General features: G+C 41.0%; 1 protein-coding gene across 1 annotated transcript in view; it reads right to left on the bottom strand.

Annotated features, from left to right (window-relative positions):
• Positions 1 to 13,708, bottom strand: part of slit3 (slit homolog 3 (Drosophila)) — a 240,419-nt gene extending 226,711 nt beyond the window's left edge. The window contains exon 1 of the mRNA XM_051419431.1: positions 12,826 to 13,708. Within this exon, the coding sequence (XP_051275391.1) occupies positions 12,826 to 13,016 (191 nt within the window). The 5' untranslated portion in view covers positions 13,017 to 13,708. The remainder of the gene's footprint in view (positions 1 to 12,825) is intronic.
• Positions 13,709 to 14,540: the final 832 nt, after the last annotated feature.

Genomic DNA, 14,540 nt, shown 5'->3' with positions numbered 1-14,540 from the left:
AGACAAGAATGCAAACAGCAGGTGTTCAGGGATTTAATATAACATAAAACACACACACACACACACAATGCAGACACATGCCTGTGTACACACACACACACACACACACATACACAATGGTATAGACCGCTCCCCACCACATCTCACCCTAGACCACTGAAACCAGTGAACCTTACAGTCTGGCTGCCTTGGGCCGGCATACTGGTTGACTTTACAACCACACAGGTTTGGTGTATGGAGGGCTGATTCACTTACAGCACAGCTTTATTGGTTGGCTACACCACAGAGACTGAGAGAAAACAGAGAAATTACTATTAGAGAGGAATGTTAAACAAATGACAGATCAGGTGACAAAGACTCTCAGTGGAATGAAAAGTTGGACTGGCTGCCGCTGTGGTAAACCGTGAAATAATGAGGGAATACATGAGGTCAAACGTTTCACATGTCAGGTTGCTGGACAGTCATTTGTGTTTCTCTTTCTCTCCTTGTCCCCCCTTTCTCATCAATCTGTCCTGTTCTTGTTTTCTTGACCTTTGCCCTCACCTCATACAACAATAGGAATAAAGGGAATAACGACTAACTACTGCAAACAGTTTCCTCTCTTTCTCTATCTATCGCTAACACTGTGACATTTCCTTGTTGTACTTTTTCTCTCACTCTATCAGGCACTGCATCCTTATCTCTCTCTCCCTCCATCCTTTCCCTTTCATCCTTTGTTGTTCTCCGTCCAACGCTTCATTTCCGAATGAGTTTGCTTCCTGTTCTAATCTTCTGTTATTTTCAACAAAGCTCTTGCACCGCTTCACTTTCTCATTCCTCCTTTCTTGCTCTCCATCCATCTCTCTCTCTAGATAGGTATGCTCAATTTCGCTCTCTAAATCTCGCAAGGAATCCTAATTGCCTTCTTCCTTTTCCTGCGAGCTCCACGCTCTACAGTGCGTCTGTCACCAGAAGCAGGGGGCAAGCATCAAGCTGTAGCCTTTGTTACAGCTGAAATCCTACTTCAAATCTTTGAATATGACATTGAGCAACAACTGCTTAGACTCTTTTGACCTGATCACTGATTATGACCTCACTTGATATGAAGCTTAAAAGGCAGGGGCAGTGTAACGCTACATGAAAACCTTTTGTCCAATTAGGACTGAAGGAGAAGGTGGCTTAGAAAGCAGTAAGAAGATAAAACCATCACATCCTGCAGGTCAATAACTGATAAGGATTTAAATAAGATTAAATTAAACACATTCTTCTACTGTAACTTTGCATGTAGGGGCACAAGCTTAGCAAGCTAAACACGCTTACAATAAAAGGTTGAAGACAAGGAGTTGGCCTTTGTAGTTTTTACTGGAAGCAATTATGAAACTATGAAGTTTACTGGGCAACAAATCTTTTTCATCAGTGAGTTCAGTGATTACAAATCAGAAAAAGATGAGATACCATAAACAAAATGTAAATAATGCATTCATTTTCTATAACCACTTATCCTTCGCCAGGTTGCGGGGGGGGGGCTGGAGCCAATCGCAGCTAATGTAAATAATGTAAAAATGATGTCCCAGTAATAAGGACACTGGGTTTACAGCAGTATAGACTAATTGTCATATTCTACATCATATTAGATGCATTGTCCTTTATGCCCAGAAGAAACAAAGTATCATCAGTGATAGATACACATGAAGTTCCCATGGTACAACACAGTAATTAAACTGTAGAGTCCAACAGTAATTAGCATTAACCTCAGAGTGCTCACACATTAGCTTCTGATGGCCAGTATAATGGCTAGCTTGGTTAGCAGTAAACTGATTGGAATAAAACTAAATTAACAAATCACAAATCAACAACCACTAAAGCATATATTAAATATTTAAACTGAATGTAAACTTTTAAGTTGCCATTTACATATTTAGGTAACAAACTTATGTAACTCATGTTTACAAGAAGAACCCTTGAATGAGGCAAGTATAATATGTGTTCTTAGTTACTGTATAAATGATTATATGTCACATAAATTGTAAAATCCAATGTAATCATGGCAAGCATTCAAAAGAATGACATGTTCAGTCCCTGTCTCCATTTGCACATCATGTATTGTCTACAAGAGTCTACAAGTTTTGGAAAGTTTGGGGGTTTTGTAGGACATTTGGTCTCCTGTGCGACCGTTTACTGCTGTTTTGAATCTCTGTCACATTGATGCTAATAGGTAGTGAACTCTCTCCTATTACAGAACTGCTCTCTGGGATACACAGCAATCATCACTAGGAGGCTTTGGGCACTCACATCAAACACACACACACACACACACACACACACACACACACAGCAAGAGGCATGTGAACAAGCGAGTACAGACAAAAGCTCAGACCAATATAATAGAGTCAGTGTCTTTAAATTTGATAGTTTTCAGATCAAACATAAATAAATAAAATGATCCAGTGTGTCACCACCAGGTTTATTTTAATGCAGTGTGGCAAAAGCTTTACAACATAATTGAGACTATCAGACAGAGAAACTGTGGACCATTTAAATGGAAAATGCTATTTACAAAAAAGTGATTAGAAGTGCAAATGAACGTTTATGCCTCGGTACATGAGTCGCCAGCTCTACCCACTGAGCTAACTGGGCGCCCATCCCCTCCAAACATGTTTTAACATGTATATAAATTGCTCTACTTCGAATAATAATTTGTATTTGTTGTTCTTTTACACAAGTTTTAAACAATTATTTTGTTCAAATCTTTGAAATGACATCTACTACCAAAAGTCCAGAGTCTATAAATATAACTGCTGGACAACAGGTGTTTCCTACTTCACTGTAAAGTTTATTCAAGTTTCCACAGCACACTTTTGCAAGTTGAATATTGGACCAGGGTTGACTTCCAAACTATTTATGATGTCACAAATCATGCTTGTAAGCCCACCCCTGAAATCGGGATTTTCAATGAAGAAACTTTCCACTTTTAGCCGATGAATATGAAAACTTTTCAGAGTCCAACTCTGCACTTACTGCATACATCATTCTGCACAGTGAAGCTCAAACATTCAACTGTAAAAACAAGAAGAGAAACATATTTTTGACTGGACGGGGAATTTAAGTTTCTGCTATTTCTAAAATCTAGGCAACGACCTTGAAGAGCATTTGTACGCAAACAGGAGCAAGTGAGCAAAAAAAACATCCTTGCAAACATCTGTGAGAGATTGTCTTATGCTTTCAGTGGACATCTATATTTATCTGAATCTCTCATGGTGTCTTTCCTCGACTCCTCTTGTTTCTACTTCATTTTCTACAGCCCAGCACTTTGCATGTCTTCTGCCATCAACATTAGATCTTCACATTTATATGCAACTTTTGGCTTTCATTTGTCCCAGTGACGGATAAAATTGCAAGGACCATCAGAGCGACACTCAACTTTGAGAAATCAAAGATACATATAGAACATATGTCTATTGGTGGCACTGCCTTCAAAACCAAGCACCCACAGTCTTTGCATCAACAGTCTGTTGTATGGTTGTACAAACACAAATGATTTGATTGAACATCTCCAGTAATTGAATTGAATTAAAAGCAACCAAATTATTCAATTATACCACCTGTATAAAAAAGCATTTAGTATGTTTACAGACAGCCATCAAGTTGAGCCGCAGAATTTACACAGCAAGAGCAAACATTTGTTAACGCGACCGAGGGAAATCTGCTTTGAAGACAACGGTTTGTCTAGTGTGATGTGTTTACAGCCACGACAGCCAAACACTGATCCCACTGTTGGAGATTGTTTCTCGTGTAGGCTATGAATGCTTCTCAGAAACAACGTGACACTTGACATTTAGCATTTTATCTGGCCACTGTGTGGCTCACCACACATTTGTCAGAAGGGGTGGAAATCTTGGCTTATTCTAAACATCTGCAATGTCTAGAATGCTAACAATGCTAAGAGAAACTAAACAAACAAAAGGTGGGAGAACTTCTTTCCCAAAAAAAGCGCAGAAAGGCAAGAAGAGAGGAGCAGAGACACTGATGATAAAGGAGCCATTAGTCAGTAAAATATTTTCCTTACAACAGACTGAAGGACACACACTTTCATTCCATAAAGGGGAATCCTGTCTGAATGATTAAGAATACAGCTCCCTCAGTCTCATCATTATCCTCATCTTAGTATTTTTTGTTATTTTCTTTGACTCTCTAGCTCACTTTTTTACTTTTCACCTCTTGTAGATCTGTTTTTCCCTTTCTAAATATATTATTTTAGTTTTAAATCCATGCTCATCCTTCTATCACTCCTTTTAAATTACTAGTTAATGTATTTTCACGTTCAATATCCCAAATTGATTGGATTTTGATGAAATCTAGTGGAGTAATGTGTCTCCTCTTTGTGTTTCATCATCTATTGCTTTGTTTTCTGTCGGTCACAATTTATTCCTCTCCCCTCACGGTCTCTATTCAATGTTAATGCCACTCAACCTCAGGAAATTCATAGTTTGGTGTTGCTGTTAACCACGCAGGCTTGACCACATTAGGGAGTCGCCTGCGAGCATCCCTTTCTTTCAGAGCCACGAGCCAAAAGGGCTGTAAACCAGCGCTGTATTTGGTTAGCTCTTTTCTTTGCTTGAGTTTATAGGGCTGCATTGCTTTTGTCTAGATTTACTGCCTCTGTACTGTAAGTGAATGGGGTGGGGTTGGGGTGGAGGGGTAATTTGGCCTCTGAGAGGCCACTTGACAAGAACAAGGACTGCTGCTTCCTCAACAGAGGCCAAGTCAAAAAAAAACAGGAGTGAGTGAACGAGAGCATAAGAGAACGAGAGAGGTTAAGATGAATGAGAGACTGAGGGAGAGAGTGAATGATAGAGACGAAGCTTGAAAGAGACAGAGAGATGGAGAAACGCACACATACACAGTGCAGTGACTAGTTTCTCCATAAGATTCCAGCCGAATATAAACAGTCTGTCACTTTGAGCTCAGATGAACATTTGACCAAAAAGTGAAAATTATGGTTTAAGTCACACTCTCATACTGTACACACATTCTGACTGCACTGCCGCACGCACACAAATATGTATACACACACATATAGCGGAGGGATACACTAAGAAACACACACTGAGGAAAGAAAGTCCCTGCAGAAGGGATATAATGTGTTGCTTTGGTGACAGTGGCCTAACAAAACAGTGGCATAGCTTGTTAACATCAAATGACTCCAACCGTACTGCGCACATACACACACACACACAAACCCAGGCTGGCGTTATAGTATGACACACACTCTGAAGTCCTCCAGGCCGAGGACTTCTGTTTCAGCAGAAAGTCACAGAAGGTCATTCGTGACTCGGGGTAGTTTCTATGCGACACAGTCTCTCTCTCTCTGTCACTCATTATATGTCAAAGTTTCCAACTACAACCAATTGCATGTTTAATCCCATGAAAGCATGAGAGTCTACTGTGTGCATGTGTGTATTTGTGCCTGTACTTGCCTAATGATGTGTGTGCACTGTGCTGTATGTGTGTGGCCGCATACATTAATACTCCTATTTGTTTCCATGTATATGTATTGCAATTTGGAATATACATGTTTTCAATTTCTTTTCAAGTGTGTGTGCATGTGTCTGTGTGTTCTTGTATTATCTTCGTTTGGACCCGTTTTTAGATCTTGACAGTGAGGACATTTTGGCTGGTCATCCCTACTTCAAAGGGTTGTTTTCAAAATTCTAATTTGTGCAACCTGGGTCATATTTTAGTAGTTTTGCCCATCAAACCATCATCCTTATCTGTAACAATATCACTTTACACACCAACTTAATTGCAGGGAACAAAAACAGGCCTACAGACATTTATACGAGTTTGTTTTAACCCAACCCCCAGGTTACCAAAACTTACTTTGAAGAGGATCTAGAGGCAAACTGTGAAATAATCACCCAAATTGTTCGTGCAAACATCCATCACAGTTAAGAGGCCTTCTTTGTGGTCCAACTTTGACCCACCATACTTAAAGTACTTGTGCACACAGGGTGTCGCTTTATCTGAGCAAAGAGGGATTTCAGGTGCATTCATTCCAGCTTCTTCTCCAAGTAAAATGGTTAAGATAATCTGGTTACCTGGTGGCTTGTTTCTGATCATCTGACGCCTCATTTCTTATTCATCGTGGTGGCAATGTTCCCAGATCTCTGCCATTACTCTGGTACAATGCAATAGAATATGTAAATGTCTTGAGTACAAATGTAATGAGTAATAAACTGTAATTTTCCTTTAAGGGTTAAATTCAGAATTGGGTTGGGTTGGGGTTTGGCATAGTTGTGATGGTTAAGGTCAGAGATAGGGCCTAGGAATGCATTATGTCAGTAAAGGTCCTCACAAGTGCAGTGCAATTATGTGTACATTCATGCAGTTTTAAGTGTCTGTATACACGTGACTGATTTTCGCTACGTATATATGTGAGTGTGTGCATCTCTTTTCCTGTTTGTGTGTATATTTTGTTTGTGTGTACAGTACATGTGAATACCTTATATGTGTGTAAGTTTAAATGGTGCCAGCTTGCTCTGTTTCCCAGAAGGGCAGAGCCCACTGTCAGTGCCAGCTGGCTGCCTCCTTGGCAGGATTGAAAGTCATTATATAGAAAGGTCAACTGCCCGCACACTGGAGAAACTTGGGGAAAAGAATATCACCCACTGACCTAGAACTGGAGCCTAAATATTGGTTACCCTCCCTTGTGCCATTTGGCATACCATTACTGAATCAAACATAGTTGGAAGGGCACAAAATGGTTACCACGAGATGGCCGCAGATGATAGGCGTGACATTAAGAGGCTGTTTGAGAACAGCAAGCTCATTGTGGTTTTTACTTCTTAGTTTAGACTTGTCTGCTATAGCAATAACACTCGGTTGCTCCTCAGATGTATTACATCACCATCATACCCACGATAACAGTAAAGAACACTCTTCATTGAATGATGGCTTTTATTCAATGGTTACCAAAGCATGTGTGCTGACTGAAGCTTCCCTCAAAGTGGCGTACACATACAGAAATACTGCACAAACAAAATCTATCACTAATAAGCTCCCTGGTTTCCACAAAAGTTGGCAAAGTCCCAGCACAGCATGGTTAACAGAGATTCGTGGGAAGTATCAAAACGGTTGGAATTCATCTTTGACTTACAAGACTTCTCGGCTGTGGCTAGCAGTTGTATACAACACAATATTATTTGCACTGACTTCAGGCGACTGCTCGGGCCACAACTAAATGGAGCTGGGCCAAAACTGAAGAAAACACCACAGTACTTTAGTGATTACAGATTGTTCTTGATCCAATCAAATTATTCTAAATTAAGGGGACGGGAACTGTGTCAGCACAAATTAGCTGTTCTGCTACATGCACAGGTTAGCACCAAAGTATTCAAAGATCACACACACACACACACACACACACACAGAAAGACTCCAGTCCCACCATGGAATGCTGTTTCATAGCTGAGGGTGTGGTGGTTACAGCGTCCATTGACCAATCAACACCAAGCTTTGATAAGAGCCAGAAGCAGAAGCTGGAACGTGTGTGTGTGTGTGTGTGTGTGTGTGTGTGTGTGTCCATTCAACACACAGAAACCCACTGACACTTCCTTGCACACACAGACACACAGAGGCAGGATAGTATTGTTGTGCGCTCCGTTGTAAGTTGGCACACTGAGGGGAAATGGGAGCTGTGAAAACTCTACTGGAGAGATGCTGCTGGCAAACTGAAGGTGTGTGTGTGTTGGAGGGGGAGGTGGAGGCCAGAGACAGACTGGTGAAGAGAGGTGGTGAGGAAGCAAGGGAGGGTGAGGTGGGGAAGAAAAGACAGTGGAGTGAGGCAAAGGTGAGAAAAACAGATGGAAAAGGGAAGGTAGAGGGATGCGGAAAAAGAGGGAGAGATGTAGGAATGAGAAACAAAGTTGTGGTAAAGATGAAGAGTTGGGAAGGGAAATTTAAAAAAAGACAGAGGCCAGACGAGGCTAGAGAAAGCAGAGAAGGTGTTGCTCGTAAAAACCTTGCCAAAAACTTCCTCAAAGTGCCGTTAGCGAGGGAACAGAAAAATAAGCAGTTAAAATCGGAATTAGTTTGTGTAAAGTTGGCTCAGGCAGCGTGCCGCTTCTAGCAGTGAACTCATTCAACTGCACATAAACACACAGTTTGACATACAGTATATATATGTGTGTGTGCGATCATAAATACTACACTCAGTGCATTTAAAAAAGCAAACTTCTCAAAAGTATAGATGTATGATCACACACGTATGGACAACTACACACACTTTTACACAAAAATGTCCTGATTGCAGCTCAATCAATTGAAGGCCCCCTCTAGAGTTTACAGCATTCAATTTCCCCACATTTCACAGCAGTTGGGGCAACAGTTTGGAATTTGCAGCTCTAAAAATCAACACTCCAGGGTGTGTGTGTGTGTGTGTGTGTGTGTGTGTGTGTGTTGCTATGCAATCCCTGTAGGGCAGGTGTGAATTGGACACGGGAGAGAAAAGCTGTCCCTGTTTTCCAATTCATTTTGTCCGGCATCGTTAAGCCTGTTAAGCCCCCCTCCCCAAAACCCTCCACTCAAATTAGATGCAAATGAGGTCTCAAGTGGCTTCCCAAGGAGGACATTACGGAATTGACTTGCCTGAGGTAATCTTCGAGGCTGCCTGTGAGTGCGTGTGTGTGTGTGTGTGTGTGTGTGTGTGTGTGTGTGTGTGTGTGTGTGTGTGTGTGTGTGTGTGTGCAAGTGAACAGATGAGGCCACCACTGTTTTTCTCTCGTTAACCTTTCCAAATGCTCTGTTTACAATAGTGAAGAAAACGGGGCTTTTAGAGAGATTCATTCTGTAGTAATGACAGGTGGACTCTGGCTCTGAATATTGCTCTTACCCTTTACTTGTGGAGGTGGTGGAAGTGAACTAGATTCAAAGTTATATACTGTGTGTAATGAAGAGAGTAAGTGGGGACTAACTCAGAGGACCACATAGGTGATTTTTCAACCTTTACAGCACCAACCATTTTCCATTTTGATGGAATGCCATGGTCATTCAAAGAAAAAGTCTGCCATTATATAGGGTTTCAATGTTATGTATCACTCTATTCTGAAATTATTTTACCACAAAGCCCTGTACTTATCTTTTTTTCTTGTGCCTGATTTCCTTCCATCTTTGTCATGTACTCAACATTGATTTTCTACATTTGTTTTCAGTAACGTCCAGAGTCTGTCTGAATTTGTTTGAGTCCGTACATGTGGCTCGAAGGAGCGATAAAAGGAGCAGTGGAGTAGTAGCCGAAAAAGATTTTCCACTCAAGATAAGGCGAGAGTCATGTTCCTTTCTCAAACGCCACATGTCTTGTGGTTTTGTTGCACAGTATATTCTGGTGTGGTGAGACTACTATTGCTGGAGAAAACTATATCTCCTCTTCTCTGCGGACTTCTCCTCATGTATGTATTTAAACATTTCTGCAAAACGGTGAGCCTCTAATTTTTAACAGGGTGAATTTTTTTTTTAGAGCTCTGGTCCTGTTTGCCATTCACTATCAACAGAAGCAAACAGTTAGCTATTACCTTTGTGACAGGCAACTCTATTTTAAATATTATGTCCAAAATATCGGTATCAGTATTGTCTAAACACTTGGACTATACTGATCATGCAGACTAACAGCAGAGAGAAGTTATTATACTACTGAACAATGGTGATTTGAAACTTTGGAAGTTTCCATTTTGATTGGACTTCATCATCGATTTTAATGTTGTGAATCCAAGCTGACTGCAATCTCCTTGAAGGAGCAAGCTACAAACTTTTCAGAGCCATCGTTCGAGCCTACAAGGCGTGAGCATTTCATACTAAAATAAACTTTCATTAGAGCATTCTTTTAAGCATGTGTCCTAGTTTTATTGGCCCAACTGATGAATACCAGTGTCCATCCAGTTACCTCAACATTGTGACATTGCCTTCGACCAAACCTATCATCTTGCTGCCAGGAAACTTCTAAAATAACAGATGTGATCAACTTCAGTTAAATTTAATGTTGATTGCAAGTTTTTGTTTTCATTAAAACTATTGCTTTATACCTTAATATTGTTCATAACAAAGGTTATATAGGCCATTAGAATTATATTTAGAACTTATTAGTGGTAATAGTAGCAATAAAATGTAGCTTCATTGTAACGCTTTCCTTGTGTCGTCTCTCCCTTAGGCCCCTACACACAGTTAAACAACCCTGTCGCCTAGACATTACAATTGTATATTACTAAATTGCGTTCATAAGTACATTGTGGTGACAATGTAATACCTGCCCCGGATTATGTTCAGACGTTTTTTGAATCATTACATTTATGTAACGCAGTGGTTTGGGTGGATGGCGGGCCTACAAGGTGTAGGACTGTCACACCACAGCCCAGGGTTCACATCCAGACTGCTGCCACAAAAGCACTTTGGTTAAGATTAAAGATTGTGATTCTGGTTAAATGCTAATATAAAAAATGTCTCAAGTCACTGCTGACTTTTGAATAATGCTGCAGTCTCTATGAGTGGATAGTTTTGCAAGATTGCCTGTTTTGACAGAAAACACAGTGAAGATTTTACGGATACGTTCAGTATCAACATTTTTGCGACTTGAAATCGTATTTACTTTTGCAATATGAACTTAAATTCTAGTGGACAAAGGTGAAACAGGCTCTTCAAAAAAAGGATCATATTTTGTGATCCATGATTTTGTAAGTATTTATATATAATATAACTATTTCGTCTAAGTTATGGAAATATCACAAATCAATTAGAAAATGTGGGAAACTTGATTATTTTGATGCAAATGCGGAATTTTTAATTAAACTTGGAACTTCAGTTACTAGAATCTGTTGTCCACATGGACACATCCCAGTTGTCAAACCCAAATCCCCGCTCTGGGCAATAATGCTCATCTCTCTTTCCGAAAAAGTTTCCCATCTGCCATAACCTTTAGAACTGGAATCTCATCCATTTTAATATTTCCCATCTCAGACTCCCTAAAATATATCTGCAGAGAGAGATGAAGGCAGGCAGAGAGGGAGAAAAAGAGGGAGGAAAAGAACAACTCTGGGCCAAAGTCACAGCTGAAACACTGACCTGGATAAATCAGGGAAACATAAACACATAGTTTCTGGAGTGAAAGGGGAAGGAGGGGCCGCTGCTACCCCAAATATTCCACCCTGGGGACCCCAGCGAGAGGCAGGGGACCCCCTTATCCCACCTCCCCATCACAGCCTGCTCTAATTATTTATTTTCCTTGGGTGTAAATGTCTTCGGGGGATTGCTGTGTAAAAGCCAACAGGTCCTGGGAGGTCACAACAGCCCTGTGGGATGGAGGAGGTATGGGGTTCGCTGTTCACACTCACACATGTATACACACGCAAGCAACACAATCACACGAGCCAGCGCCAACATGCAGACACAAATACACACAATCATGTAAACACACTCATGTAAAAGTAAAAATGCTCGCACATATGCTAATCATATTTTTATATCCACCAGTGCCCCCCACATACACACACACACACACACACACACATACACACACACACACACACATCCACAAACAAGGCCCCCCATCTCTCTCTGCAGCCTACTGATTGTGTTTGTTGTCTCAGGGTTAGGTCTGTTGTTGATCCCCTGCGGAGCTTTTGGCTGCTCCGTTATCAAGCGTAATCGCTTCCATACCTTAACAGCATAGGTGTGGGTTTGTGGGAGTGCATGTGTGTGGCTGCGGGGATGTATACGTGTCAAGATCAGGCTAGAGGTGGCAGAAACGTCTGTCAGAGGTCCGTCTCTGCCTTAGGAATTAATATCATTTGAAACTAACTGTCACCAGGTTTGACAAAAAACAACTGAAAGTTCTTCTTCAAGAGTAAAATCATTGTTTAGGATTCAACACAAATCACTGAGGAATTAGGAAAGTCTTACACGGAAAAGTAGTTTGGAAAAATATAAAAAGATTTAAGGGGCTCACTGCTTCTTCTCACCTTTCGTTTTGACCTGTTTAAAAACTTAATACTAACTCTAAAAGCTGCCTCAGGACTGTTTTCTTTACTGCCTCCATTCACTGGGGTCACTGGTGGATTTTAGGGCAGTTTCATTATGTATAACCAAAGTGGCTGCAGTGTGGTGTCAGCCAAGAGGTACTTGTAACTCTTCCCAGGAAACTACCCCTAGTTTTGCAGAAGAATAAAGGTATTCCCATTTATCAGGCTTTTTGAGCTTAACTGCCCGTAAGGTTTAAAAAGCCAGCACTCAACTAAATTCACTTTATCAACTTTTATAGAAACGTTTAGCCCAATTAAATAATAAATAAATGATAAACGTTCCTCAGCTGTATGAGCTGATATAAGTTAACCAACAGGACAGTCCTTTAATTCAATAGAAAACCATTAATGAATGTTGCTCTCAACATAAAATTGATTGTTTGCCTTAATTATTACTGACTGCAGGTGTGGGTTGAAATGCATTTCAGTTTAATCACACAGTAGCAGGATGCAACTTTTTCTTTTTACTTTAAGAAAACGGCACCAATATGATTCAATATTGAACAGGTCAGCTTTTTCATTTTATTTTCCAATGAGATGTCTCAAAAGTAAAGCAAGCGTATAGTTCGAACTGTTCAATCACCTGTAATAACTCAACCCTGCAATAACATACCTACATGGCGTTATAAGTGTTATATTTACAGCAAGCTGCAAGCATATTGTAGTTTTAACTGAGGGAGTAAAGCGCGCTATAAGGTCACAGGGCACACTGTGGTGATATCTAAGACAGATGATGACAGAACAAGAAGAATTGCTTAAGCTGTCATTTAATTTGACTTACAGGCGCTCGGCATTCCTCGGTATTCCTTTAGGCACAGTCTTCAAGCCCAGACCCTGGCAGTCCACATGCGACCCGGAGCAGCTGCACTTGTGTGGGCATCCAGTCACCGAAGCAACGCACACCAGCAGCGCAAGAGCCAGAGCCCAAACCCGGCAAAGCGCAGCCCGCTTCTCCGGCCCGATCGGAGGCATGATATCCACTCAAATTACTTCCAAATCGAAGTTAATTGAAAATCCGCGGGTGGGGAAAGTACACGTTGTGGAAGTATGGATCCCGAAAAAGGTCAAGAGAGGCCGTTCGACTGTGTGGTAGAATTACACACACACACGCACACTAAAAAAAAAAAAATGTGATGAGAGCCGAAATAAAATCAAGCTCGCTGCTGCAGAAGTTCACCAAAGTTTCTCTCAAGAGGCTCGATCTCAGTCAGATTCTCCTTAAAACGCTCCCTTGCCATTGAAGAAAAGGACGAACATGATTTTTTTTTTTTTTTTTGATGTGACACTTGCAGAGGGAACAAAAAAAGAAGTTTACTTTTAAAACATCTCGCCGTGCGTCACTCAGCTCGATGCGTAAAGGTCTTTCCAAACGCTCCCCATTCACAAACTCTCCGAGAAGAACTTATCAGCCTGACTCCTAAACTTCCCAAGGTGAAAACGTTCAGCTGTTCGGGTGTAACCTCCTTCCAGAGAACATCCCTCCGCTGCCAAAAAAAAAAAAAAAGTGAGAGTTGCAGAGGAGTTGTTATCAGGAGGAGGTGGTGGGGGGGAGAAAAAGAAAAGTTGAGAGCGCAGAGGCACAACACAGACTGGTACGCCTGGAGGTTGTGAGAGTGAGAGAGGCAGACAGATTTGTAGGTTTCCCCCCAAATCCTCTCTCTCTCTCTCTCTCTCTCTAAGTTGATGTCACCAGAAAAAGAGAGTGAGAGAGCTCCACAAACTTTCACGCGTCCCTTACCTTCCCCGCACACACACTGTCTGCTGTTTAAACTCGGATACTTTCCCACACTGAGGAGAATACAACTCCAGACTCCCAGTCCATGGCAGCAGTGACATATTACAGTACATATTTTTGCTAATTTCCCAGCAACCCGTCCTCTTTTGTGATGACCCATATATCATCTTAATTGTTTACTTTGTGATCATATAATGGTTTTTGAGTCATGTCTTTTATGAACCATCTCTCCGAGTAGTCCAATGCATCATCACTGGGGAGCCTTTGTGTGCAAACTTCACTGATTGATGTTTTAACAGCAGCGGGCACAAAAATGCTGTTTGATAGATCAGAGTTAGTCTAAAATGTAAAGAAACTTAATCTTCTTGTGTTTGCGAATGCCAGGATGTACACAATGACTGGAAACAACATCAAAACGTGGAGGAAGACTTATTTTGGATTCAATTTCCATTGATAATGCCAACACTTAAGGGAAACTGAGTTAATCTCCCAGATTATTTTGGTAATAAACACGGTTAAAGTTCCTGCTCATCCTGTGATTCATACTGATTTACACATGTCTTCCCATTGGGACAAAGAGTGCAGCAGTGAAGCCAGTAGTCTATTTCAGTGTGGTGCCCTCCTGCAAGTTGCAGTAGTGATGCTGCCCTCTATTGGTAAAAGGGGAAACTTTCACAAACTCAGAGTGGAGGGTCATCAATTTGCATTTAGAGTAATAAATAATTATGCTTCTCATTAAATCGGTGTCCTCTAAATTAATT

This window comes from Dicentrarchus labrax, unplaced genomic scaffold, assembly GCF_905237075.1.
Source record: "Dicentrarchus labrax unplaced genomic scaffold, dlabrax2021, whole genome shotgun sequence".
NCBI classification, from domain to species: domain Eukaryota; kingdom Metazoa; phylum Chordata; class Actinopteri; family Moronidae; genus Dicentrarchus; species Dicentrarchus labrax.
This window is presented reverse-complemented; position numbering and strand designations above follow the sequence as displayed.